The sequence below is a fragment of the Sander lucioperca genome, chromosome 6, assembly GCF_008315115.2.
Source record: "Sander lucioperca isolate FBNREF2018 chromosome 6, SLUC_FBN_1.2, whole genome shotgun sequence".
In the NCBI taxonomy this organism is placed as follows: Eukaryota; Metazoa; Chordata; class Actinopteri; order Perciformes; family Percidae; genus Sander; species Sander lucioperca.
This window is the reverse complement of record NC_050178.1, coordinates 13,202,571-13,227,657: the sequence shown is the minus strand read 5'-3', so window position 1 is coordinate 13,227,657 and position 25,087 is coordinate 13,202,571. Positions and strand designations below refer to the sequence as shown.

Here is a 25,087-nt window from a genome sequence, read left to right as displayed (position 1 = left end):
TCTGTTCAGTTCCCCACTGTGTAGGTAGCCGTAGCCTTTTCTCACATATCTGACCTGTGTATCAAGCATGGCATTAAACCAAATCAGCAGCATAATCCTCTGAATAATTTATTATTAATTTATATTTATTTACTGGTTCACCTTCATTTGCTTAACAAACAACCTTGAGTGGGGTAGGTGCTCTGCTGTTCACCAGTCTCTTGTAACCGACTGTTTACTTCGTAATAAAATACAAAATGAAATCAAGGACCTTGAAATTATCAGTCAATGAATGAAGGTTGAATAAGCATTTATTCCATAAATCATGATTGCTTTCAATTGTTAAATGGATAACACCCCAATCGACATTCATTTCACATCAAAAGGTACAGTATAGCTGAAGAGAAGGAGTGATTTAGCAGGGTTGTGATAGAAAAGGGATATATTCAACAGGGAGTATAATCTCCATGACAAGCATCACAGATATTTGCTTATTTTTAGCCTAATGTCCAGGGTGCGATTTGCCGGACGGGGATGCGTGGGATTTGCCCCTTTCTGGTCTACATATCCCTGCCTTTGTTTAGCCGCCAATAGGTGACAGTGAGCTGGGTACAGGCACCGCCAGATGACGGTCCTTTCAGGGACCGTGGTAGTGGAGTTTAGCCAGAACAAATGAGCATCATGGGGCGACGACGGTTAATTTTAGGCACCAAACCGACTAGTTAAGTTTAGAAAAAAGGTTGTGGTTTGGATTAAGACATTCCCGAGGAACGAACAAGCATTTCCTGGGTGAAAGTATTTTGTTTTCGCCGCAAAGTGAACTCCGCTCTCCGGCTTGAAAGCGCTGTGTTTCATGTTGAATACTGAAGTGCATGTTTACGTGTTTGGCATGCCTGGCCGAGTGGCACAATATCCATGGCAAGGGGGATTTAAGTATTGCATATTTTGTTTTGTTGTGCATGATCTGCTTCTTTTATTTATTTATTTTTTTTTTTACAAATCGCACCCTGCTAATGACAATCACTTTAACTTCTATTCAATATCTTATTTGTTACACAGTGATGTATTTGCATGTATGGTGAAGTAATATACATTTTGTAAAATTACAAAAGTAATCCCTGACCTGATCCGTCACCTTTTTGGAAAACAGGTTAGTTCACCTTGCTGAAGAGTTGGCTAGTAAGACAAGTAAAGGTTGTTGCTTATTTTCTTAGTTAAAGTTAGTAGTCACTTGTTGATTAGCTGTCTGGGACAACAACGGTCTCTTGAGTGCAGCCACACCAGATGTTCCCTCCCGTCCCTGAACACTGAACAGTATGGAAAACAGCGAAGCAAAGCCACTCTGCTCTCACTAGGAAAAATATATTGGGCCCATCGACGGATCCTGTGGTTTACAGATCAAATCTCTGCAGTAATCTGTAGATTTCTTTCAGAGACTCATAAACGTGTCAGTCTAAGTGTGCGTATCTGTTCCAAGAAGTGCATGATGTGAGGCAATGATTAAGCAGAGCTGGCAAAATCCCCTGCCAATCTGCTTGAAGTTGACAATAAAAGGCAGCTCTGCATTGGAAAACAAGGGCAGAGTTCCTTAAATTAACCCAAGCAGACATGTCACTTACTGAATTAAAAAAAAAAGGAACAAAGGGAAACGCTAGAACACATCACGCTGAGGAGAAATATGGGCTATATCTTCCCTTGTGGTTTCTGTGCTATTGCCCAGGGATATTCCACTCCTTTAAATGCTTATCCACCCCTTTGTCTCTCTCCCACTCTATCTATCTACACAAAGAGCAGCAAAAAAGTGGAGCAATTAATACAGAACTCTGGTGCATATAATCTGGGAGGTCAGATAGTCCTCAAGGGCTCAAAACTGAGTAAACTATCCTCACAGTCACTTGTTCACCCTTTGGCCTAAACTTTGGCTACCCCATACACTTATTTCCCTAAGGCAAATAAAAAAGCAAATATCTACTACTTCAATGCTTGCCATATTAGACATTTTATGTTTATGTCGCATAAAATATCCTCCGTTGAAGGTGCTGAATTTTTAAACCTGCTCAGCTGTGTAATGCATGTAGATTATCTGCTTACCTCTACCAGACTAATTGTAGGGAGGTGGAAATAATGTGTTGATCATGACAAAGTGTGATGAACCTACATCTGCCTCTAGTGTGTAAAAATGATGACCTAGCCTACCCCAGAGAGAGATGAGCCCACCTCCTGATGCTGGCTACCTTTAGGAAGCCCACACATAACTACAGAAAACGGCATGCTGACTTCAGCATTTTTAATGAGCAGATTAGGTATGATTTTCCTCCCCACAGTTCCTGCGGCAAACGTCATGTGTCTTTGAAATGTATTGCTCAGACTCCTGCCAAGCACAGCTTCAATAATCAGCACATTATATACTACTGCTGACAAGGAAAAGGCAGTCTGTTTGCAGTCAATTCAAGATCTTGCTCTCCAACAAAAATATGTGATTATTGTTTGCAGTATAAGTCCCTCAGCAGTCATAGACCTGAGTCAAGTACATGCAATGTGTTTGAGTCCACTGGCCAGGGAGCTAAAAGGAACTAATGACTCATGCTCAACTGATAGATCTGCTCTGTGTGTGTGTGTGTGTGTGTGTGTGTGTGTGTGTGTGGGGATTTAACCCCTCACTATCGCATAGTGGCTGACCAAGATGGAGGACAACAGGGAGCGTGTCGTGGCAGGTTAATTCACTCAGGGAAGGAGCGTGTCTACCAGCCCTGTTACAAACATGCTGAAGCATATGCTGCTTGCACGAGCGAGAGATCCTCTGTGCAGATGGTCTTCGTTGGAAATCACATCGACTCCTACTCAGCCGTGTAACCTCCTGTTGGCATTGGCTGAGGAGCTGTAAAGCCACACATAAGTAGGGGGCAGAAATTAGCAAAGGCATCACTGCTATTTCAATTCAGAGGATCACCAGAAAAAAAGGCTCACATGGAGGTCTATGCTTTTCTGCTCATTCTCGACATGCTATTCTATGCAAAGTAGTGGTTCTAGAAATATATCACTGACAAAGCATAAAGTAGCTATTATTTGCACCAACAATTGTAAAGGTATATGTTTGTTTTTTTTCCACTTTACTGTTAAATACTCAAAATCTGACAATTTCTTTCTAATGTGGGCTTGGCAATATAAAAAAGGCACAGAGGATTATAAATAATCATTGAACAACATGTCGCTGATAAAAAGAAATCATTTTCAAATAATTTATTTAATTTTTTATTATTTAATAATTTATTTTTTTAGTTTACTTGGAAAGTTTTCACCATACATAATTATTGCCCAGCTCTACTCCTTAACCTCCTGCTTTAAAAAGGAGTATCTTGCCGACTCCAAGATGAATAATCAACAACTGATTCTGATTGGTCTGTAATTTGGTAAAAAACTGAATAGGAGGGAGGAATAAATAAGGAAACAGGAAGATGGGAAATAACTCTGTGGTGTGGGTGCTATTTTCTATTTGAAAGGTGATCACAACATGCAAGCCTTGCTGTATGTTGAAAGGCAAAAAGTCACTTCCTTTACTGCAGCTCCTCCTGCGTGATAGCCGTTTGGCTGACAACAGAAAAGTATGTCAAAGAAAACCCAAACTAATCTTGGATGTAATGCTTTTTTTTATTTCAAAAGATAAATTTAAAGCCAGTTTTGCATGCACAAAGAAAAATCCTCTTTGTACAGCTCTCGCAATTTAAGATAATTAATGAAACTGAAACAAGCTCAAAAGAAAGAAAAGCAGAAAATTCAAACAGGGATCATCAACTGCAATGTAGCTCTCGCTGTTGAGATTGTATGAATGATCTCTCGCTGACTATTCATCCACTTCACAAGAGACTTTTAGGCTGAATCAAACCGCCGCCATATGAAGTCTGCCAAAAGGCCCGTCTCTCATTTGAAACTGATTATAGAGCAAAAAAAACGAAGGAAAAACGCCTGTTATCTCTAAGTGAGAGCTCAACTCCTCTGCTGCATCGTCGGAGAGCTGGACACTGAAGTTAAAACACTGTCTAGCCAGAGTAAGTAAGAGTTTTAATTGCAACTGGGTGATTATGGTTCAAAGCAAAACTTGATTAATGCCATCTAGAGTCGTGTAGTGGTAATCATAATTTGCTTTTTCCCACCTACTGTGCATGTCTGTAAAAAGATTCATGTGACATTTTAGACAAAGTGTTTTAAAAGCAATTACAACTATGAATTTCACAACACATGTTGTACTGTTGAGGTACTGTGGCTATCTTGTGTAAATTTACTTTACTATTTTGTCTTCTTACACAGATGAACGGGCATAACACATCCCAAAGCAATGCATTTCAGGTATCCCCCCTACTAGTTATATATCTAGCCATGATTTGAACACAGCCAATTCCCCAATGGACCTCCATGACGGCGCCAGCTACAGTTGCTGGGAAAATATGGGATGCAGCTGCAAAGCTTCGATATAATGAATGTCTGTTCACTAAACCCAACCACACTTTGCTTCTGACACAACCTTGCACCTTCTCCAGAGTACATCCCAGAGGAGCAATTCACTGTGTCAATGATGCTGAATAGCCCCTCCCAGCCACCCGCCCAGGTTTCTACAGCTCCCCCAGTCTCTGCTATCCTCACACTCCTACACTCAAAACAAGTCTGAGGTAGCTACATTGCTAGAAAAAGCGGTTGGGTTAAATGCACAAAGAGTGCTTTTTCTCCTATTTCCATTGAGTTACCCGTGAGCTAGTCTCGCTTTGCCAGACCTTCCTCCACAGTGCTGCGGAGGAGGGTCTGGCTAGTCCACACAGCATTCCTTGGACGCGAGGAAAACATGCTCTGGTTTATTGGCATTTCTTTAAACACATCACAATCGTCTTGGGCGGCGCTAAGCACGGGGCAGAACCACGGTGCCTCTGCAAAATAGCCTCGGGAAGGAACTTGTTTTGGTGGACCATGTGTACGTTCAAAAGTTGTTTTAGTCGTGCAACAGAAATCTCAGATTGGACAGATAGTCTAGCTAGCTGTCTGGATTTACCCTGCAGAGATCTGAGGAGCAGTTAACCATAGTCCTCATACATCCACCGGAATTTAGAATGCCAACACAAAGATAGAGGAAGGTGACGGACATCTGGCCGAAAAGAGTGAAATCCGGTGGAATATCCCATAGGGTGGAACGTCGTGGATATAGAATACCCGTGAGCAAGACACGGAACTTGTCAGCCATCAGTACAAGACCCTAGTAAAACAGCTTGTACTGAAATGTTTAAGTGTGTGTTCAGTGCATAAAAACCTTCCCACCAAGCATGTTTTTAGTTGGAACTGGGAATCGAGCAGCAATCTGGGCTGTGGCTGCAGTGGGAGGGACAGAGATAGAGCTGGGGAGGAAGGTCAGGACTAAGCCGGGACTAAAGCCAGGCAGAGAGGAATGTTGCTTGGACTCTGAAGGAAGGGATGTGGTTAGGACAGCACTGAGGCCAACTGAGGCTGGGAAAACAACAAAAAATAAAAGTTATTTAGCAGTTTTTAGTGAAAACACATGAAGACATGACCCAATGTGACAGAGATAATTACTTTTTCAATGTAGTTTCCAATGCAGTTTCACCCTTTTGGGAGTTCCACTGAAAAACGCAAGATTGCCAAGATAGTACCGTTAGATTTCAGAATCTATAAACAAGGCTTCGTTGGAAGCTAATTAAATTATGTCATGGCTGATTTTTTTTTTTAAGAGGAACATTTACGTTTTAAGATAAAGCTGATTTGGAGATTTTTGCCTGGAAAGAAAGTTGCTTGAATGGAGATGAAAAGCAACAAAGAAGTTTCGAGGGGGAAAACAAAACAAAGACAGACTGTTGCAGCCTATACCGAGAGCTCCATAAATACTCCACATCTGCTGCAAAATACTTGAGCATGACATTATTAATCAAGCAATGTTTACATCTTTAAAAGCCCCACTGTCTTGGCCAATAGCTTGTCTTTGAATAAGAGCTGTTTTATCAGATTCAATTCAGTGATGAAGAGCTTCTCCGCGCGGCAAGTCAGGTAGAATGATGGTTTCAAACAGCCCATTAACCGCTTCAATTAGACCTGCTGGTTCTCACCTCCTCCTCCTCCTCACTCCCTGTGAAACGGACTTAACTCTTCCTCCGTGCAGCTGTACACGGCGTCTGACACACGCTCAAGTGAGAAAAAAAAAACGACAACACCATTCAGTGCGCACATCTGGTACTGCCTGCCTGCCGCCTTCACAAAAAAAAAAAAAAGCCTAGCACATATGTTTCTTTATGGCCACAGGCACAATCATGTCTCTCTTGACAACCTAGCAACAGGCCCCTTAAATCATTTGGCACCAGTAAAGTCCTAATCCCAGAGACAGACTGACAGGTAATGTATTTCTACAAAGTGGTGCGTTTCTATCCGGGCTCTCGGGTTGATAATGGTTCACATTAGCATGGGGATGACAGGTGGCGGATGGTCAGAGAAAGAAAAGTAGTTGAAGCTGTTTTCGCAGGACAGGCTCGGAGCAGGACAAAAGGAGGTAAAGATGGCAGAAAATGTGGTGTTTTGAAATTGGCCATGTGAGGCTATAAGAGTGAGCTGTTGAGAAGTGCCCTCAAGCTACCTAACATGAGTGTAAGTGGCAATGAGGAAGAGTTTAGCACACTTCTTTTGTCACAAGGATTAGGTGCTGTGAATTGGTGGTCATGGTTTGTCATGAATCACGATAAATGTGAAATGTTTGTTTTAACTGACTGTTTTCATCTTTAACCGTCAAAGTAGATGCCAACCTGTGCTGTGGCAAACGATCCCAGCGTGGGTTTGGTGGAGTTCTGAGCATACAGCTTACTACATCCAGAATTTATTGGGCGCATATCATTAAAAACTCACGTTTTCCATGCTTGTGCACATACCTGAACATTTGGGTTTCTGATATGCAGGCATGTATATTTTCACCCACGGATGGAGAACTACCATTGCAACGATGAGTCATATTTTTCTTGCAAGCCAATCAGAGGAGACGGGGCTTTTATTTGTGGGGGGCTTACAGAGACAGGCGATAAAATTAGAATTTTAGACAGAGGGTGAATATAGACCCTACATTTAGACAGACAGTATGAGAAAAAATAATGTCTTTTTTGAACATTAAAGCATGTAAACATGTTCTAGTATAAACCAAAAGTAAAAGCATGAACCTGAAAATGAGCAATTTTCAGCAATTTCAATCTAATTTCCAGAAAGAAGTTTAAGAAGCTATCAGGTGCCAAAATAATTAGTCAACAAAAGGAAACTTAAGGCTCCTCAAATCACCTGCCTTAGGGTGTAATATGCATAAGAATGAGAAGGAACATCAGTATGATGACACAATATTAGCAGAAAGGCCATTTTTGCCCTGACCTTGTGTTCACACCTCCTCATGACTAATCCAGCTTCGGGCCTCTGGTTTCCATCTTAATGCCATAACTCCAAAAAAGCCTGACCGCCCAACGCTGCAGGTGTTTGGTTTGAAATAGTGTACAACACAAGTGTTCATATGTGTGTGTGTGTGTGTGTGTGTGTGTGTGTGTGTGTGTGTGTGTGTGTGTGTGTGTGTGTGTGTGTGTGTGTGTACACTGGAGAGACAGAAAATGAGCATGCTAGTATCTGTGAAATAGAGATTAGTACACGTTCATGCCAAAAATCTGTCTGTAAGGAGGAAAACCACTAAACACTATTATGGGTCTCAATTCCTATTTCTGAAAAATAGGACATATTACTGTAGGCACTAAGATCAAAGGAAAATCTTTTTTTTTTTTTGCGTAATGTGCTGTTTTTACTGGTTCTCATGGTGGGAAGAAAAGGTAAATCACAAAATAAAATGACCCAAAGTCTTTTCATTTTGCTCAGTGAGGCAAAATAGAGCTAAGTCAAAACAATTGCCTTTCTCTTTGTGTTAAAGCTGTTGAACTCAGTGTGCCCAAGGGACATCTGGAGCAAGGATTTAAATGATCTCTCTCTGTGTATTTCTCTGAGCTGGCAGCATGAATAGGTTGCGCCACCGAGCAGGGACATGTGTGCTTGCTAGCATGTGTAGGTCATGAAGCAAAATCTGTTTATGAGCACGCGTGTGCGTGTGCGTGTGTGTGCGTGTGTGTGTGTGTGTGTGTGTGTGTGTGTGTATGTGTGTGTGTGTGTGTGTGTGTGTGTGTGTGTGTCAGTATGTAAGAGGCTGTTTCAGTGCCAGAGAGAACCGAGGTCCAGCTCTACTGTACCTATTCCATCTCTCAGCACCATGGCAGGCCCAGAGAGCGGTGCAACCCCCGGATACACACCCCTGCCAGGGCGTCACACAGATGAGGACAGATGGCTAATCCCGAACATGCGTTTTCGATCACTCCAACAGGCAGGCTTCCTAACAGCAGCCCCATCAACTCGTACAGGCGCTGCATGCATGTAGTGTTCCTGCCTGACCACTACAAAGTGTCAAACCATTTCTAAAAGGAACGCAGATTGGAAAGTGCTCAGAAGAGGTGTAATCAGGCTGGGGCTGTACAGCACTGAGCACAGCATGGGAGTAACTGTACCCAGTTTTGGGGTTCCTTCCCTGCTGAGGCCACCCATGCCACAAATGTATTTGTTTCCCACTGTAAGGCACTTTGGATCAAAGCATCCACAAAATGGCATATGTTTGCAATATACTTTAATGTACTAAAGTTGTATTTTTGCACATGTAATGGCTTAAAGGTTTTGCTCAGTTAAAAAGCTATAATGTTGTATAAACCGACAATAGAGTGGCAAAACTAAAATAGATTTCCATACAGATAAAGTGAAAACTAGAAAGCAGTTGCAAAACATTAGTTCCTTAAGTGATATATAAAGCTGAAACAATTATTGGTCAATTAATGGATTAATCAAGCAACAAAAGAGAATAATCAGGAACATTTTTGAATAATTAAGGCATTACTAAAAACAAAAATGCCAAACATGACCTGGTTTTATCTTTTCATATGTAAGGATTTGCTGCTTTTCTCGGTCCTATATGACAATAAACTACATATCTTTGGGATTTGGACTGGTGACGAAACAGACAAAACAAATATGTTTAAATTAAAATTGTCACCTTGGACTTTGGGAAATAGTGGTTTTGTGTGAAATGGGTGAGGATTTGATGTGAGTTGGAAAAAGAAATGTCCACTTCTACCAAAGCTATGGCTGTTGGCCTGCTTTTATCCTAGGGTGCCCAACACCTGAGTGCTGCAGAGTTTCTCTGCTGCTACAGTACTTCTTATTTAGAACTAAACTAAAATGAAAAACAGACCAAATAATAGCTTCAATTTAACAGACATGACGGATTGCTTGCATGTATAGTAGGTGCTTGAAATACGAGACAATCTGTGTTGCCTTTATTGACATATGTGCCTGTTTGTATTATCTGCAGATGAAATACCTATTTGGACCGTATGAATAATAATATTCTACATGTTTAACCCTATCATATGACGTTTGTTTCATTTAATGGTCTCAGCTGGATCTCTGTATTGATTTCACAGGCACAGCAGGTCTCCTGAGATTCTCTATGGATTTTCCAGCTGCCCTCCCAATTGATCCATTGTGATTTCGCCCCGAAAAGGCCCTGCCAGAGGACAGTATGGAAAACAGTCATCATTTCGCCATCTCCGTATATACCTGGCTCCTGTTCTGTCAGCCATGTTACCTCATGGCTGTATTGTGATTCCAGGCATTGTTTTATTGACCCCAGAGGACGTGTATCAGTCTTTCTTTGGCAGCTCTAGAGTCGTGGGCATGTGTTTCAGAGATCGTGTTTCCTGCTTGAAGTTTTTAACAGGTGTGAAATTAGAATAAAATAACAAGGAAATGTTAGTTGGAGCAAGAGGGGGACAAGATGATATTGCATTAACAGGAGCTCTTACAAGTGCGAGTGTGGCAGATGCTGCTGATTGCTCCCCACACTATATCCACTTTCAGACAAGTGATTATGTAAATTTAGGTAAGCTTTCTTTGCCCAAACGGTGCATTTATCACCGGCTTTGCTGAATATGAAACGATTACAATGAAGTGCCAATTGATGGGGCTCCATAAACACAATCATCCGGGTGTAATCTTTGCTGAGTCGAGGTTATTGATTTTGGACCGGTAAGCCAAGGTAGACTGATTGCTGTGATATGAGGTCAGAGAAAAAATACAAACACTATCTTCCATCACTCCAAATGATCCCCCTGTTTGAAATCAAATACCCCATCACAGTGAAACCACAGTAAGGTTCACTGTGCTTGCTCCACCTGCCACCACTTCATGATCTGAAATCTATCGCATGCTTAGCATTGCTGCAACTCTGTTGCAACAACTGAGCCATTCTGTTGTCTGATCTGCTACTGTAGAATTGCAGTTGCTAGATAAAGGCAGTTACACACCAACCAGACGGACGACCGTTGGCAGAAAAGGCAGTTGGACTGATCCGTGTCCCCGAGTTGGTCAAAAAAGTGCCTCGGAACACACCGAAGCGACGAGACGTAATACGTCTCCATAACAGCAGGCAGGCGGCGCTAATCTGTATTGTCGCCCAAAAAATGAAAACCGGTAGCTGATTGGACGAACGTGTCACATGGTTCTGGCTGCTGCTTCCGGATTTTGGATTTTTCGAACGGCCATTACTGCCGACTCATTCAGATTACGATCTTATATTGTACTGAAATAGTTCACCGAAACGTGTTTCTGAAAACATTTTAAGCAAGAAATAGGCCATGCAGTTGCTGAATCTGTCTTCATTTCAGATCAACAAAGGTCAGTTTCAAAGATTTTCGTCAGATTTTGAGAGGCAGGCTTAGTCACGCTCATCCCGCTTGCCATTTCCGGGTGAGTCCCGACTGCCCTGTCTCCGACTGGGTGTGTCAAGGCGGCGAAAATGAAGGCCAACAGCTCCTCCAACAGACGACGGCACGGAACACACCGAACGGACTCGAGTCATTGACCTCGCCAGACTGTCCAACGGCCGATTATCGGCCCGGTGTGTAACTGCTTTAAGTGACATTTTCTAGGGAACGTTTAGGCCTATTTTTTTTTTTTTTTACTTTTTTCTACAGCTATTGGCCATGCACTGTAAATGATCAATTCACTTACAGTAGATTCTTAGGATAGCATTAATCTGAAGGTCATACAGCAAACATCACTTTCAGGGTTCAAATTAGGCCTGTCGCGATAGTCAATAAATCAATTAATCACATGAGAAATAAAAATGAGCTTGATAATTTTTCCGGCCGCGATATTTCCATTTGCATGCTTGTTTGTTTTCCTCTGCCGCCACAGTATCAGAAATAGGGCAGACGCACAACAGGGATTCCGCTATGTACACCGCGCACCGCCGCTCCTTCAGCTGTTTATGAAAAGTCATAAAGTCGTAATTACACGACTCTGCAGAGCCGTCTGCTCTACTGAACTCAAGCGAACTGTCATCCGCTCTCTCTCCCCTTTAGGGTGAGCAATTGGAACAGTGACAGGACGTCATCACTCGCGAAGTCATGGCAACCAAATGAAATCCGCACTCACGCGGGTCCCGTGAAATATGACAGCTACAGTTTATTGGAAAATAGCATTGTGGACACTGAAGTTGATGAATTTACTGTTTATCAGACCCCAGATGAGACAAGAAGCTAACGTTAGCGAACGCTGCGGTGATGGCCCCTCTGCCTCTAACTCCCCGCTGCAGGAGACGCTGTATTCCTCCAACACGCTGTTTTAACGTTACTGTTTTAACGTTACTGTTTTAACGTTACTGTTTTAAAACCGTTTTCCAGGTTAGTGGGGGTGCATACCGCTTTCAGGTAACGTTAACGTTTTGATTGTGTTTGGTTTTTATTCCAGTGCATGTTTTGTTAAAGCAGCCATATTATGCTCATTTTCATGTTCATAATTGTATTTTAAGGTTGTACCAGAATAGGTTTACATGGTTTAATTTTCAAAAAACACCATATTTGTGTTGTACTGCAATGCTCTCTCTCACTGCTGCAGATCCTCTTTTCAGCTGGTCTCTGTTTTAGCTACAGAGTGAGACCTCTTTTCTTCTTCTTCTTCTGTACTATCTTTGATTGCACTGCACATGCCCAGTAGCTCAGATGTAGATCATGTCAGCTAGCTAGCTCCATAGACAGTAAAAGAAAGGCTGTTTCTACAACTTCGGTCAGTTACAAGGCAGGATTAGCTAGGAGACTTCTAAATGAGGGCGCACATGTAAGTAGTTCTTTTGTAGATTATGGTGAACTTGTGTGTGTTGTAGCAGTGCTTTGCTATTGAGAACGAGGTAGCATGCTAGCCTTAGCATGCTAGCGTTAGCCATAGCGTTAGCATGCTAACGCTACGAGCTAATGGTTGCGGTTAGCCTGCTCGTTTCGGCTTGTGACGTCACAATCGGTCGTGCCGATTTTGAACAGCTCACCCAGAGACTGAAGGCAGGACACATTCAGAAACCGTATCTCACTCTAAACACCATGGGTGGATTTTTTTCAAAGTTTGTATGTGTGTGGAAGCACCAGAGACACAACATAACACCCCAAATCCCAGAAAAAGTGATTTTTTCATAATATGGGCACTTTAACAGAGACTGAGACAGTAACAGAGAGTCCATTTTATTTATTGTTTTTGGTTGTTATGTTCATTTCTTGAGAATATTTAAAATGTCTTCCAGTTCCAGTGTTAAATATTCTTTAGAAATAAACGTTTATTGATCTTTGAAAAGGTGTACCTGCATTATTATGCTATTATCATTATATTAGATGAAAACGGTCTCTCAATGACAATATTATCGTTTATCGCAATAATTGTTATCGTGACAGGCCTAGTTGAAATGTAAAGCTATCTGTGTAACAAAAAAAAAAAAAACAGCAGCTTGTCATTGTCCTACAAGTACTAAAGAGCTGTCCTAAAATATTACACAATTGACAGTTGACATAAAACTTCAACATGGGTTTTATTTGCATATCTCAGGTCATGCGTTCCATTGATTAGGATCACAATGTATTCACCAAAGTAACTGCTAAGATCGCTGAACTCATTTTCATGAGTACAATATTATCATAACCGACAGAACGAATAAAAGTATCTATGAAAATAAAACCCAAGTTGTAATAAGCCTTAGTTTTCCTTTAACGCTCTCTTCAATGAGTTACAAATACAGCAGGCAGCATCCTATATTGTTAACTTAAATATGAATATTATATATATTTGACTCTTCTTATTAAATACATGTACTTTTAATACCTTTTTATATATATATATATATATATATATACACATATACATAAGGGCTGTCAGCATTAACGCGTTAATCGCAATGCGATTAAGGGCCGAGCATAATGCGTTAATTTTTTTTAATCTTATTAATCGCATGCCGCCATTTATTAATTTATTTTCACTTCACTCGGCTTTGCGTCGTGCCTAACAGACTACTATTTTGCCGTACTTCCTCGTAACACATCCTGCTGCTGCAGGAATAGCAACACGGATTTCGGTGCCTCATTCTGGTGCCACTGATATGCCTGCACTTCACTCTGATGCTCTGAAACAGACGTTACAGGCATCGCTGCACGTGACGCTAGTTAACACTAGACAGCAGCTAACATTAGCCTACCGCTAGCTAGTAGCTGGATTAAACACGGTTACAATGCTGACAGCTAACGCTAAACGGTGTAAAGTATGTCTGTATTTCACTGTAGAGGATTCCGAAACCGGGATGTAACAATCTGCAGCTGCTGTTGTCGGAAAAACACAGACGGTGCATTCAATGAAACTGGTAATTTACAGCCTTGTAGTGCATTCAAAGTTGTTTGTTCAAATGTGTGACTAGATTAAATAAATAATAAACAAATACAAATATTTAAATCAAGTTCATAAAGTCACTTTCTTTGCATTCATTTGATTCCCAATCAAGATACACTGGTAAGAATTGCTTTCCATTGTTAATATGTACTTAAAAACAGTTCTGAAATGCAAAATAATAGAATTTTAATCATGTGATAAAACATGCGATTAATCGCGATTAACTATAGAAATTCAACGATTAATCGCAATTAAGAAAATGTAATCGTTTGATTATATATATATATATATATATATATATATATAGAGAGAGAGAGAGAGAGAGATTATATATATATATATACTGGTATACTATGTACTGGTTGCCTTGTAATTCTGAGTTAAATTGCTCTTGTATGGTTTCTATTTTTATTTTATATACTTCTAAATATTTATTTTTGTACTGGTTTCTATTTAGCTGTATTTATTTATGTCCTTGTGATGCTGCAACACTTGAATTTGCCCTCTGGGGATCAATGAAGACTTATCTTATCTTATATTAGTCCTTAAAATGCCGTAATGTCCTCAGGTTCTAATAAATATGCCTTTAAAAAATATGATTTTTAGTAATTAATTGAAATCCAATCTAAATTCACGATCCTTAATTCAACATGAGCATTTCCTGTATTTTAAAGAAGAGAATAGTCTGCCCACGTGTTCACAGATCCACCACTTAAATGAATCAACAGTAAAAAAAAAAAAATGTAAAAAAAATTCCCTTTTGTGCTAATGACTGCATAAATATCTAACTGCTTAGATCAGCTAACATGCGCCTTTCTCAATACACTGTTTGTTACGTTATGTTTTGCAGGGTATGACAGACATGGAAAGAATCCCATAAAGAACACACCACTGTCTACTACGGTAAGGAGTATAGTTGTACTGTCTAAAGCAGTTCCCAGTAGATCTCTCCCCAAAAGTTGAAATAAAAATGACACCCTTGCTGTTGACAATTAGCCTACTTATTGTGCCGTCCTTGGTAATTGGACTACTCAGGCGAAGTATGTTCACCCTGCTACCACCCCTACTGCTGTAATCTTTGAGATTCCTCCCCTCTGACCCCTCCATCCTCTTTATTAGACATATTTCCGATGAACTGGTTGAAATCTTACAGCAATGCTTGTTTTCTGCTTTGCACCCACCCATGTTAAATGAATTCACTTATTTCACCTACATACAGTAAGGTATAGGGTCTCCCATTGTCAGGTTTACAAGCTTCTGCATCTGATGTGATTTCTAAATGAAACTATGAAAACACATGAGCACCAGCTCTCTAAAACCAGACAAGTCACAGCCAAAGGCCAAATCAGTTAATTGCCTTGTGTTAATTCCCTATTCTCTGAGCTAATGCAATTACGTGTGAATAGAAACCAACTATCACACTTTAGGACACAAAAAGTAATTCCCTCCCTTTCCACCCCTCCCTGTGCTTTTTAAAATGTCATACCCTGCTTAATCTATTGAATATATTCATAAAGCATCTTAAATGGGAGACAGCGAGTGTACCTTTCAGCTTCAGTTATCATGCCTGACATAGTTCTAACATCTTTGTTTCCCCCCAAAAATGAAAATTTTATTCCACAGGATAAAGAGTAGTGCACGTTCAGGTCATAAAATATGAAAGGAAGAAGGGTACTTTAAAAAAAGTAGTTGGTTTGATGATGATGCAGTCCTACAACACATATAAAAGCCAACATAAGGCTTATGGTAAACTCATATGTACATAAGCATAAGAAGATAATCCAAATAGGGAAGCTTGATTTATCTCTGTTATGGCTGCAAGACCTGCTTGCGCCACCAACACAAGACATCAGTCATCAGTCATAGAAGAGCCTGCCTGCTCAGAACACTAATCAGACAAAACATGTCTGCTTACTGGCAGCACCTCAGCTGGGCTGTTCTCTCTGTCCGAGTGAGACCGATAGACGTGTTACGGTCTGACAGCGGGAGAGACTGGGCTTTTTTTCTTTTCTTTTTTTGGTCTGACGTGCCTGCATGTTGGCTGAGCTGAGACACAGCTAGCCAGCCAGAGCCAGAGGAGGGAAAAGAGAAAGACAACAACAAATGTGTTAATGGCTCTTTGTAGCGAGAGATGATGCACACAGTGCTGAGCACATAACTACCGGCAAAAAAACTGAAAAAGGCCAGTGCTGATGCAGACCAAGAAGATGTAGTTTCCACTGACGAGGGGGAGGGGGTCCCGCTGTTGATATGGGCCATGGTGGACAGACGGTGTGGCTCAGAGAGAAAGAATGGAAGAAGGGGGGGGGGAGACAGAGATGGACAAAAAAACAAAAGGCAGATGTCACGTGGGTCCAGAGTCGCTGATAAATGTGATGTGCAGCGCGGCGCACAGGCACTGGTTCAGGTAAAAAAAAAAAAAAAAGGCTTCCCTTTGTGATGCAGATGACAACGCAATCAGCCCTGCTTTGTCTCGGCCGATGGGCTCTGCTCCCGGGGACATTGAGAGCCAGACACTAATCCGGTGGGTTTGTGTTCTGCGGGCGCGCTCATAAAGGCAGTGTCACAGTACCTGGGGTGCGTGTGGATGGGGGTCTCTGAAACGAGGTCTGACCTCTCTCAGGGTACACTCTCCCTCCTCCTTCTCCTGCTGCTGCTGCCGTCTCTCTTTCTCCCCGCGTCCTCCTAGCTCAGTAGCTGCCATTGCTGGGATGAATATTCTAAAGCGCCGTACTGTTAATGTGTAGGACTCAACGTTCACATGAAGGATGTGGCAGGGACATTGATCAGTTCATCTCCGCCTCTCGAGCAAAGTCAGTTATTGTTTCAGGACTTGATGAACAACAATTTTACTGCCAGGATGAAAAAAAAGAGGAAACATAAAGTGACAAAGACATAAAACACACTGATTCCACATAATGGGTAAGACTTCTGTCAAATTAGGGAGACTGCACAAAGAATTCAGACGGCAAATTAGGCCTTGATATTGCGGTGCCATTTTGATGGCTTACACGTTTCCTGTTATGAATAATATCTGAAAATACAATTCACGGTCCCCTAATGATTTCCATTCCCTATGGGTTAGGATGAATCAGGCTCTTCCTAAAACATATGACTTACCAAGAGACTGCACATTGCCAATTAACATGCTAATTAAGATAGCAGGATATAAGAACATCCTTGATCTAGATTCCTTGGTGAAATATCAGCGAGGTTATATGGAGGTAAAGCAAGTTTTTTCCGTAATATCTATAACCCAAACTACTCCCTTCTAGTCAGCAAGAAAACGCCATATGCAAACTTCATTCTCTAGGGTTGAAGCAGGCCCACTGAACTCCAATGAAATTAATTCATAACATCTGTCTGCAAACTTGATTATAGAAATCCATAAAATATGCTTTCTGTTATCATGTGAAAAAGAAAAGAACCTGCTCCAAGTTATCTTTGCAGTTCTAAACTGTTAGAAGTAGGAGTGCTATATTATGCACTATAACACTGTTATAATAGTCTTAGTCATACCCTTTCGCTTTTTGACCACGCTGTTTTCCCAACTACAGACTGAAACAATTATAGCCCTCCAATCAAACGGCACACCTATCCTTAAAGCACTGCAAGAAAAACAAATCTCAAGACCCCCAATTCACCTGATCCTCACTAAATAATACATTTCTACACAATTCATCTTTTCACCATTCATAGCACACAGTACCTCCAGTGTTTTACACAAACTTAGCAGCATGATTTGAAATTGACATACAATTTTCTGAACAGAGATTGGGTTGTGCATGACAAAGCCTTGTACAAATGTTCTTCAATATGCATGCGCTACATTTGGATCACTTATTCCACAAACACATCCATTCCATTCCACTCCATTATAGACAGAATACCAGCTGAGATCAGTTGCATTGTTTTTTTAACCAGGGCAGCAGTTTTCAGATTACATTATGTGCTTACATAATTGAAAAAGGGTTCTCCAATGTTTTCTCAGTTAGCCTTTTAAAATGATATCAGATTAGTAAACAGAATGTGCCTTTGGAACATTAGATGAATGGTTGCTGATAATGGGCAATGTTGATATTGCATTAAAGATCAGCCACCCACTCAGATCTTGATTTGTTTCTAAATTAAAAAACACATGTATTTAAGTATTAAGAGAAACCTTTAATTTATTTTAGCTTATACATGGATGAAAAACATGGGCGCCAGAAAAGGTTTAGACAGTCAAGGAAAGTGTTTCAAAGTCCATGTGTGTATTTCTCTGGGACTAGCAATTAACTTAAAAAGTAACTGACACCTTTTACAAATGCTAAGACTTGCGTTGCGGGCAACTAACCTTTAACCCACACAATGCTTTTGTTTGAAATGACCAACCCTAATAATGAGTGAAAGCGGGTCGGATACAGCTTTTTAGCTTTGTGTGTTTAAGATTTACTAAGACTGTAGATTAAGATACCCTGTCAGACTTTCTTTGCTAAGAGAAACATGTACACACTTGTGAATATCTGTGCTTAAGAAAGCTCTTAAGACTCTTTTTATTTTGGATAAACAAATAAATTGAGCACTCAAGCAGGTGTCTCAGTACGGTGTGATTCATCTTCAATCCAGGTCCTGTGCTTTTATCTATCAAGAATACTATCCAGTTGTTATACAAAATATCCATTATAATTAACACATTGTAACATATACTATATACAAAGAACTACACAATACTGAATGGCAAAAATCATTAGTATTGATTATACAGATTGTACCTTCAATTGAGTCTTTTTAAAAGGCTAAAAAAAAGTCTAAAGCATTTTATATAAATGAAATAAATGAACCCACTTTTTTCAGTTGATGTCATGCACTGGCAAGAAAGATTCGGAGCACCTGTTGCACCACTCTGAAAATATTTTCATTTTCTGATAGCATCAAGTAGCAGCCATATCTAACCAGCTGGTCTCCGCAAACTAAACAGGCCTGATTACAGACCAAAGAGAAGGAAGATTAAACACCTGTTCTTTCTTTAAAAAGTTATAAATACCAAGAGTGAAGCAAAAGTCACTCTAAATGCAGGAAATCTAGGCTACATCATATGAAAATTAGTGATACTGGGCATGTGAAAACCAAGAGGGATACAGTATGTACTGTATACTGTATTAACTGTTATGCCACTAGGTACAATCTGTGAAGGTTCTGATGTTGTCATTCAGTAGGCTATACTGTGTTTTTAAGTACTTCCCAGTGTGGTAGTTAAATTCAGAACTTCGGTAAACTGATCTGTCCACGCATAACTCTGTAGTGCACTCATGGAAGTGAATGTAAGCAAAGTTGACTCAAATATGATACGCAAACCAAGCATGTAGATCTGTGGGAATTATGCTGTAGCAACAGCCAGAACCCAAGTCAACTTCTTCTGACTGGTGTAAAAATGTGTAGATTTGTCGGTGTGCATCGGGACACTGTAACAACAGCCCACATCAGCCTGTTGTATCTAGGGATGCACCGATCCGACTTTTTCAGTCCTGATACCGATACCTGGGCTTTGTGTATCTGTCGATACCCGATACCGATCCGATACCGTTGTTGAATTAATAATACACTGTATACCTTCCACCTTTTATACCTTCCTTCCACCATGTGGAAGAGACTAAAGGCATCAGACTTTCCTAACTAAACATTACTTTCCTAACTAAGACAAAATAACATAGATGTAATGTATTGAATTCTTATTTATTTGTACACTCAACTCTTCCAGCATGCGACACACGTGCGACAGAGGGAAAAAAATTAACAAAACTGGATCGGCCCGTGGATCTGTTAATTTTTTTGATCCCCGATCCAGCTATTTTGTCAATATCGGGACCGATATCCGATCTTAATATCGCATCGGTGCACCCCTAGTTGTATCTACCTATGTGCGGTAAACTAATTAGACCTTTTTGGTCAGCATGTTGTTATTTTCACCTCGCTTTGTTTTAGTGAAGTGTAATGACGTCAAGAATGAAGAGCAGCACGCTCTAAAAGGACCAACATGGCTTGTCAAATTGAAGCCTTCCCAGGGCCACACAAGTGACATCCTGAAGCTATATTAGTGCTACTTTGATACTGTTTTGAATCCACTGTTGAATTTCTTTACTTTAATTATTTCCACGAGCTAAAATGCAACCATTTTAGCATCACCTCCAGAGGGCAAATATGTGTGGATTGGAACAAGGCAGGAGAGAATGAAGAGTTGGCTCGTGATAGTGAACCGCAGCCGTCAGAGTTAAACAGCTGAAAGCATGGAAACAGTGTTGAACAGTCCATCATGTCTTGAGCCGAGTCCTTAGTTAAATTTGTTGAACAAGCTGGAGCCAGGAGCAACATATGCAACTATTTTGCAGACACTGAAATCCCACACAAAGGTTTTCACAAAGCCGGTTTAAAGGAATTAACTTCACTTTTAGATAAGAAACGTTGTATATGTATTACAGTATATTCAGACCTCTGAATTCGCCAAGGGCTAGGTCTAATACATACAGTATAAAGCAAAGCAGCTCAGTACCTGTGTCAGTATCCTTATGCAATGCAACATTTTCTTAAGCAAAGCGGTGACACTTCTGCCTTAATCTCACCCTAAAGGTAGCCATAGATGTCTCGGAAATGTGACACCCCCCTTCAACTGAAACAACTGGTACCAGCACTAATTGAAATTTTGCATGCAAAGTGACAATGCCTGGGCCCTCGGCAGCATGGATTAAGGCTTGAATAGAGACAGATTCTTTGTGAAAGCCTACTGTGGCGGTTGGCGTGCAGGCCAGCTTCCCGCATCTGCTCATTGGGTGGACTGAGAAAACACTGGATTGTATACGGGCGCTCATTTTACCTTTATCTAATCCCATTTTTAGAGCCCGCCCCCGTCTGTCTTTTGTTACTCTTCCACAAAACATAACGCTTCCATGTTACACTCACACATCTATTCCTTACAAAACAATTCCGGTCAAAAACAGCTACTGGATTTACATATGAAAGCATCTTTACCATACTTGGCCGGATTTTCAAAACATTAACAATCATACTGTGCCTTGAACTGTCAGACTGGCTTTTATTTTGGGAGAAGATGGTACTGAAAGGGATGTATGCAAAATACAAAAGTAACGTGTGATTTAATAAATTATATATATTTTTTTTTAAACTGAGAAATTTGAAACATCAACTTTGCCAGTGTTAGCCAACTTTAAACCGAGTGGGCTCCAGTGGTTAGCAGAGCACCGGAGGAATGTGGCGCATATTGAAATGCAATCAAATCTGCTAGACATTTTTTAAAGACTCCATGCTGTGATCTCATTCTACCCCACTTCACCATTCTCTACTGTGGTTTCTGTCCCATTATGTTTCCTTCAAAGAAAAAAAAAAATGTTGTATCAAAGTCATCTATCATCCTGCTGACCCCAACAACAACATGCATGCATACAAGTCTGGATGAGGTTGTTATTGCATCATAGCAACACCAACCCTCCCAGGAAACATGTGCTGTGTGTGCACAGTACAAACTGTAATACCACAACAGAAAGGGGAAAGCCAAATGATCTGTCTAGTAAATTTCATCTCCTCCCAACAATACAGGCTACTTCCATTTTATGGCCGGGGATGAATCTGAGAATAACCACTCGACAGAATTAGTTGAGTGCTGCTGTTAGCATGGCTGTCAACTGAGCACTGATGACAATGAATGGGTAAACTAATGAAGGGATAAATCCACAGTATGTTTTCATAGACGTGTTTGACATAGCTAGGCTAATTTCCTTGGCAGTGCTACGTCTATTAATTTCCGAAAAGAGCCTGTCTGTCCCCGTTAACTAAACCAATATGAACTGGCATCAATGGCAGATTACATTAAAACTAATCAACAATTTAGAGTTGTTTCACATTCCACATAGTAGAAGAAATGGCTTTGAAAAAGTGGTTGAATGCTACTGATGAATGGACAGCATTTAAAGGTGTCCAACATGGCGGGGCAGGGGGGGGGGGGGGTTCCCAGAGAGTGGTTTGACTAGAGATACGATAATGAGGGAAAAAGCTCATATAGGCTAAATTCAAACATTAGCATTTTAAGGCCAATTTACAGTTTTTCAAACTTGACATGGTGTGCAGTGTTGACACTATTCGCAAAATGGATAGACTACTTGGGGCAGAGCACAGTTTGGCCTCAGCTTTAATCCTCTAATCCTCTCCAGTACGGTCCCTGTCTGATTTATTGATTATTTGTATAACAAGTAGTAGTCCTTTCATGTGCTTGTTCTACAGAAATCAGGTATACTGAATCATGATGTGAGAGTTAAGATTGCATTCTTACTCCACTTGATTTATGTATTAAATGTATAGTTCCCCCCGTACAGTATAGGCTACCGTATAGTGCTTCGGCAAACAACGAATAATGCACTGCCACACAGTGCAGGTACACTGTAATTTAGCACACATTTAGCAGGTAACGTTTGTCAGTTAAAAAAAAAAAAAAAACGGAACGATGCGAAGATGTCACTCTCTATTAAACAAAAATAACAATGGAAAAAAATGTAGCGTCCTGGCACTAAATGTGTCAAAACAATCCACTCAAGGCTTCTTTTCTGTTGCATGTTGGGATGTCGGTTGTTTTTTGTTTTTTTTCCCGGATTAGAGCTGCAGTGATCTCTTTTTCAACCCTTTATTTCTCATACGTAAGCCATCCTCGCAACTTCATTGGCCAGTCGGCACGGCTGATTCACAGGGTAAAATGGAGGGGGGGTGGGGGGGCTGCATTGGGTTGGCTCTTTTTAACGAATCAAAAAAGTGAAACACCACAGGCCTGAAAGGTACTGCATACTAGTGTAACACTAAATATCAAGAGCAGCTTCTTAATCGAGCAAGAAGTATCTTCGATATGCTGAAATAGCTATTTGAGGCACAGTGTGCTCTCGGCTTACACAAACACTTCACAGCAGACTTTACATAAAGACAAACAGTAACTGTGGCCATGTCTGCGTTTTACTGGGAAATAATAACCAATCAATCAATCAAAATGTATTTATATAGCACTTTACAGCGCCAGCAGGTATCCAAAGTGCTTTACATCAGGAGCCAAGTACAAAAACAACACATACAATAAAAAAAGAATGAAGCATATAACACAATAAAATCAGAAAAGGTTGCAAAGAAACAGGAGACACCACTACTATGTATTAAAAGCCAGCCTAAACAAATAAGTTTTTAGTTTAGACCTAAAAAGAGCCACATCTTTAACCAAGGGGAAGTGGAAGACTGTAGTGGGAATCTGTTGTTATTAATGGCACTTTTCACATCCTGCGGATCCCTTGTTTTTGGACATAACAGCAAGGATACAATTAAAAACAACAACCGTAAAAATAGCAATTAAGCAATCATGATATCAGAAATAAAAATTAAAAAAAAATCACACTGAATATTATGTATGCACAATGTATGGGCTATACAGTTACTTATTGTGAGATTTGTAGTGTGTTTTACTGAATATATTTTACATACATCTATAGTATTCAGTGAATATATTAAAAATGTAAATGTTATTTTAAAAAACTAAGATGTGGGACATGACAGTATAACTTATGCGGTTTCAATATTAACACATCTGATTTGTTTTATTATGCTTGCGAATTGTTCTAAGATGTGTCAGGAAAAAAAATATACATTACCAAAATATATTTGATTATGTTCAAATAAAAAAAATACAATTTACGGATTGTATGAAATGTATGTTGTACACGGTGTGGTTTGATTGTGAAATGTAGGATGTCATTACACATGTAGGCCTACAAATGATGTTACAGTAAACAAGCAGCTAAATGTTTCTCTTTATGTTGTCGTTTTATCCTGTGGTCACATTTAGTTGAGTGTCTGCATAGTTTCTTAGCTCCACCTGTAATTACGAGGTTTAGTTAAACTGACCAGAGGAAGAAGACATGTTTGTTTTCTGACAGCATCCTAAAAATAGTCGGAATAAATGTACGACTGGGCTGACACTTTCCATTCTTCTTTGTGGCGAATGTCTCCTGTCCTTTCACAGGGGAAACTGAGTGCAGCCACATCAAATCACCTGCAAGTTATACTTCCTGTACTTTGAATTATAATTTGCAGGTAGCACCTACTAAATTAAAAGAAATGTAGGCCTATGACAGCTTTCATAATCTAGACATTACAGGGCAAATGTCAGAATAATATAGTCCGGAGGTCTTATATATTTGAGTACTGTAACAATAAGCATGGTAAGAATAGTTTGAGCATCCCAAACGTACCTACTGCTGTAAAGACATATTAGGCTATAGAGATTATTATCACCATTCAACCTGTTTCATTGTCCGTTGAGCCACGCTGCCTGCTGCCCTTTACTGCTTAGCCAAGCTTTGCGTACAAATGACTGCATTATGACCAGCCAGAACCTTTTGTAAGTTGAACTATGGAGATTTTCATTGTGTGAATATGCGCATTTAGTCTTGGACATGCTGAAAAAATGTTTAAGGAGACGTTTGTCTTTCACGTTGTTTAATCACCAACTGAGATGAAACCGGTGACACACCTCCGCGAACACACAAGATGCGACCGAGCTGACAGACATGTAACGTTTTTTTAAACTGTTGTAGCTGGCTTGCTAATTGTATTCCCCAATTAACGCTATTTACGCTCAACAGCATCCGTATACATTCGGGGATGCGCGGGCATGTTTTTGTAGCCCACTATCATCCCTTGACTGCTGTTTTGAGCTGACTCTAAGCAGTATAAACGCCATGTTATAACACAATGGAGATTAAAAAAAAAAATAATAAAAAATAAAAAAAGTGGTTAATTTTCCGTTAGCCTTCTATGATTAAAAAGACCAACGTCGACATTCACGCGCTTCGTCTCAAACCCAAAGCCGGTGTTCCCCGGCAAGAAGATGCGGCTTTAACCGTTGGGATGAAAATATTAACGTTAGCTTACCTTCAACAGCTATTACCGCCGGTATGGTCCATAATATCCATAGAATATCCATTATTGGTCACTTATATTGCCCAGACATTCAAATAAAATATGTCCCGAAAGCCATTGACAGCACAGGCAGAGAGGGGACAGGCGGTCCTTCACCTCCAATAGAGCGATCCCAGATAGCAGAGAAAACCAACTCAAATCTGAACCAAGTTTGGGCGAAACCAAAAAAACGACAGACAGAGGGGAGCACCGTGCAACACAGAAACATGGATACGCATTTCAGCGCTACATTAATCAAGCCGCTCTTCTATAAAATACAAATGATACCTGTATGTATATAATTAATGATGGAGGGTTTAAT

General features: G+C 40.3%; 1 protein-coding gene across 5 annotated transcripts in view; it reads right to left on the bottom strand.

Annotated features, from left to right (window-relative positions):
• ephb2b (eph receptor B2b) overlaps positions 1-24,919 on the bottom strand; it is a 138,819-nt gene extending 113,900 nt beyond the window's left edge. For all 5 annotated transcript variants that reach the window (XM_031302012.2, XM_031302014.2, XM_031302013.2 and 2 more), the window contains exon 1: positions 24,739-24,919. In XM_031302012.2, coding sequence (XP_031157872.1) covers positions 24,739-24,790 — 52 coding nt within the window. In that variant the 5' untranslated portion in view covers positions 24,791-24,919. The remainder of the gene's footprint in view (positions 1-24,738) is intronic.
• Positions 24,920-25,087: the final 168 nt, after the last annotated feature.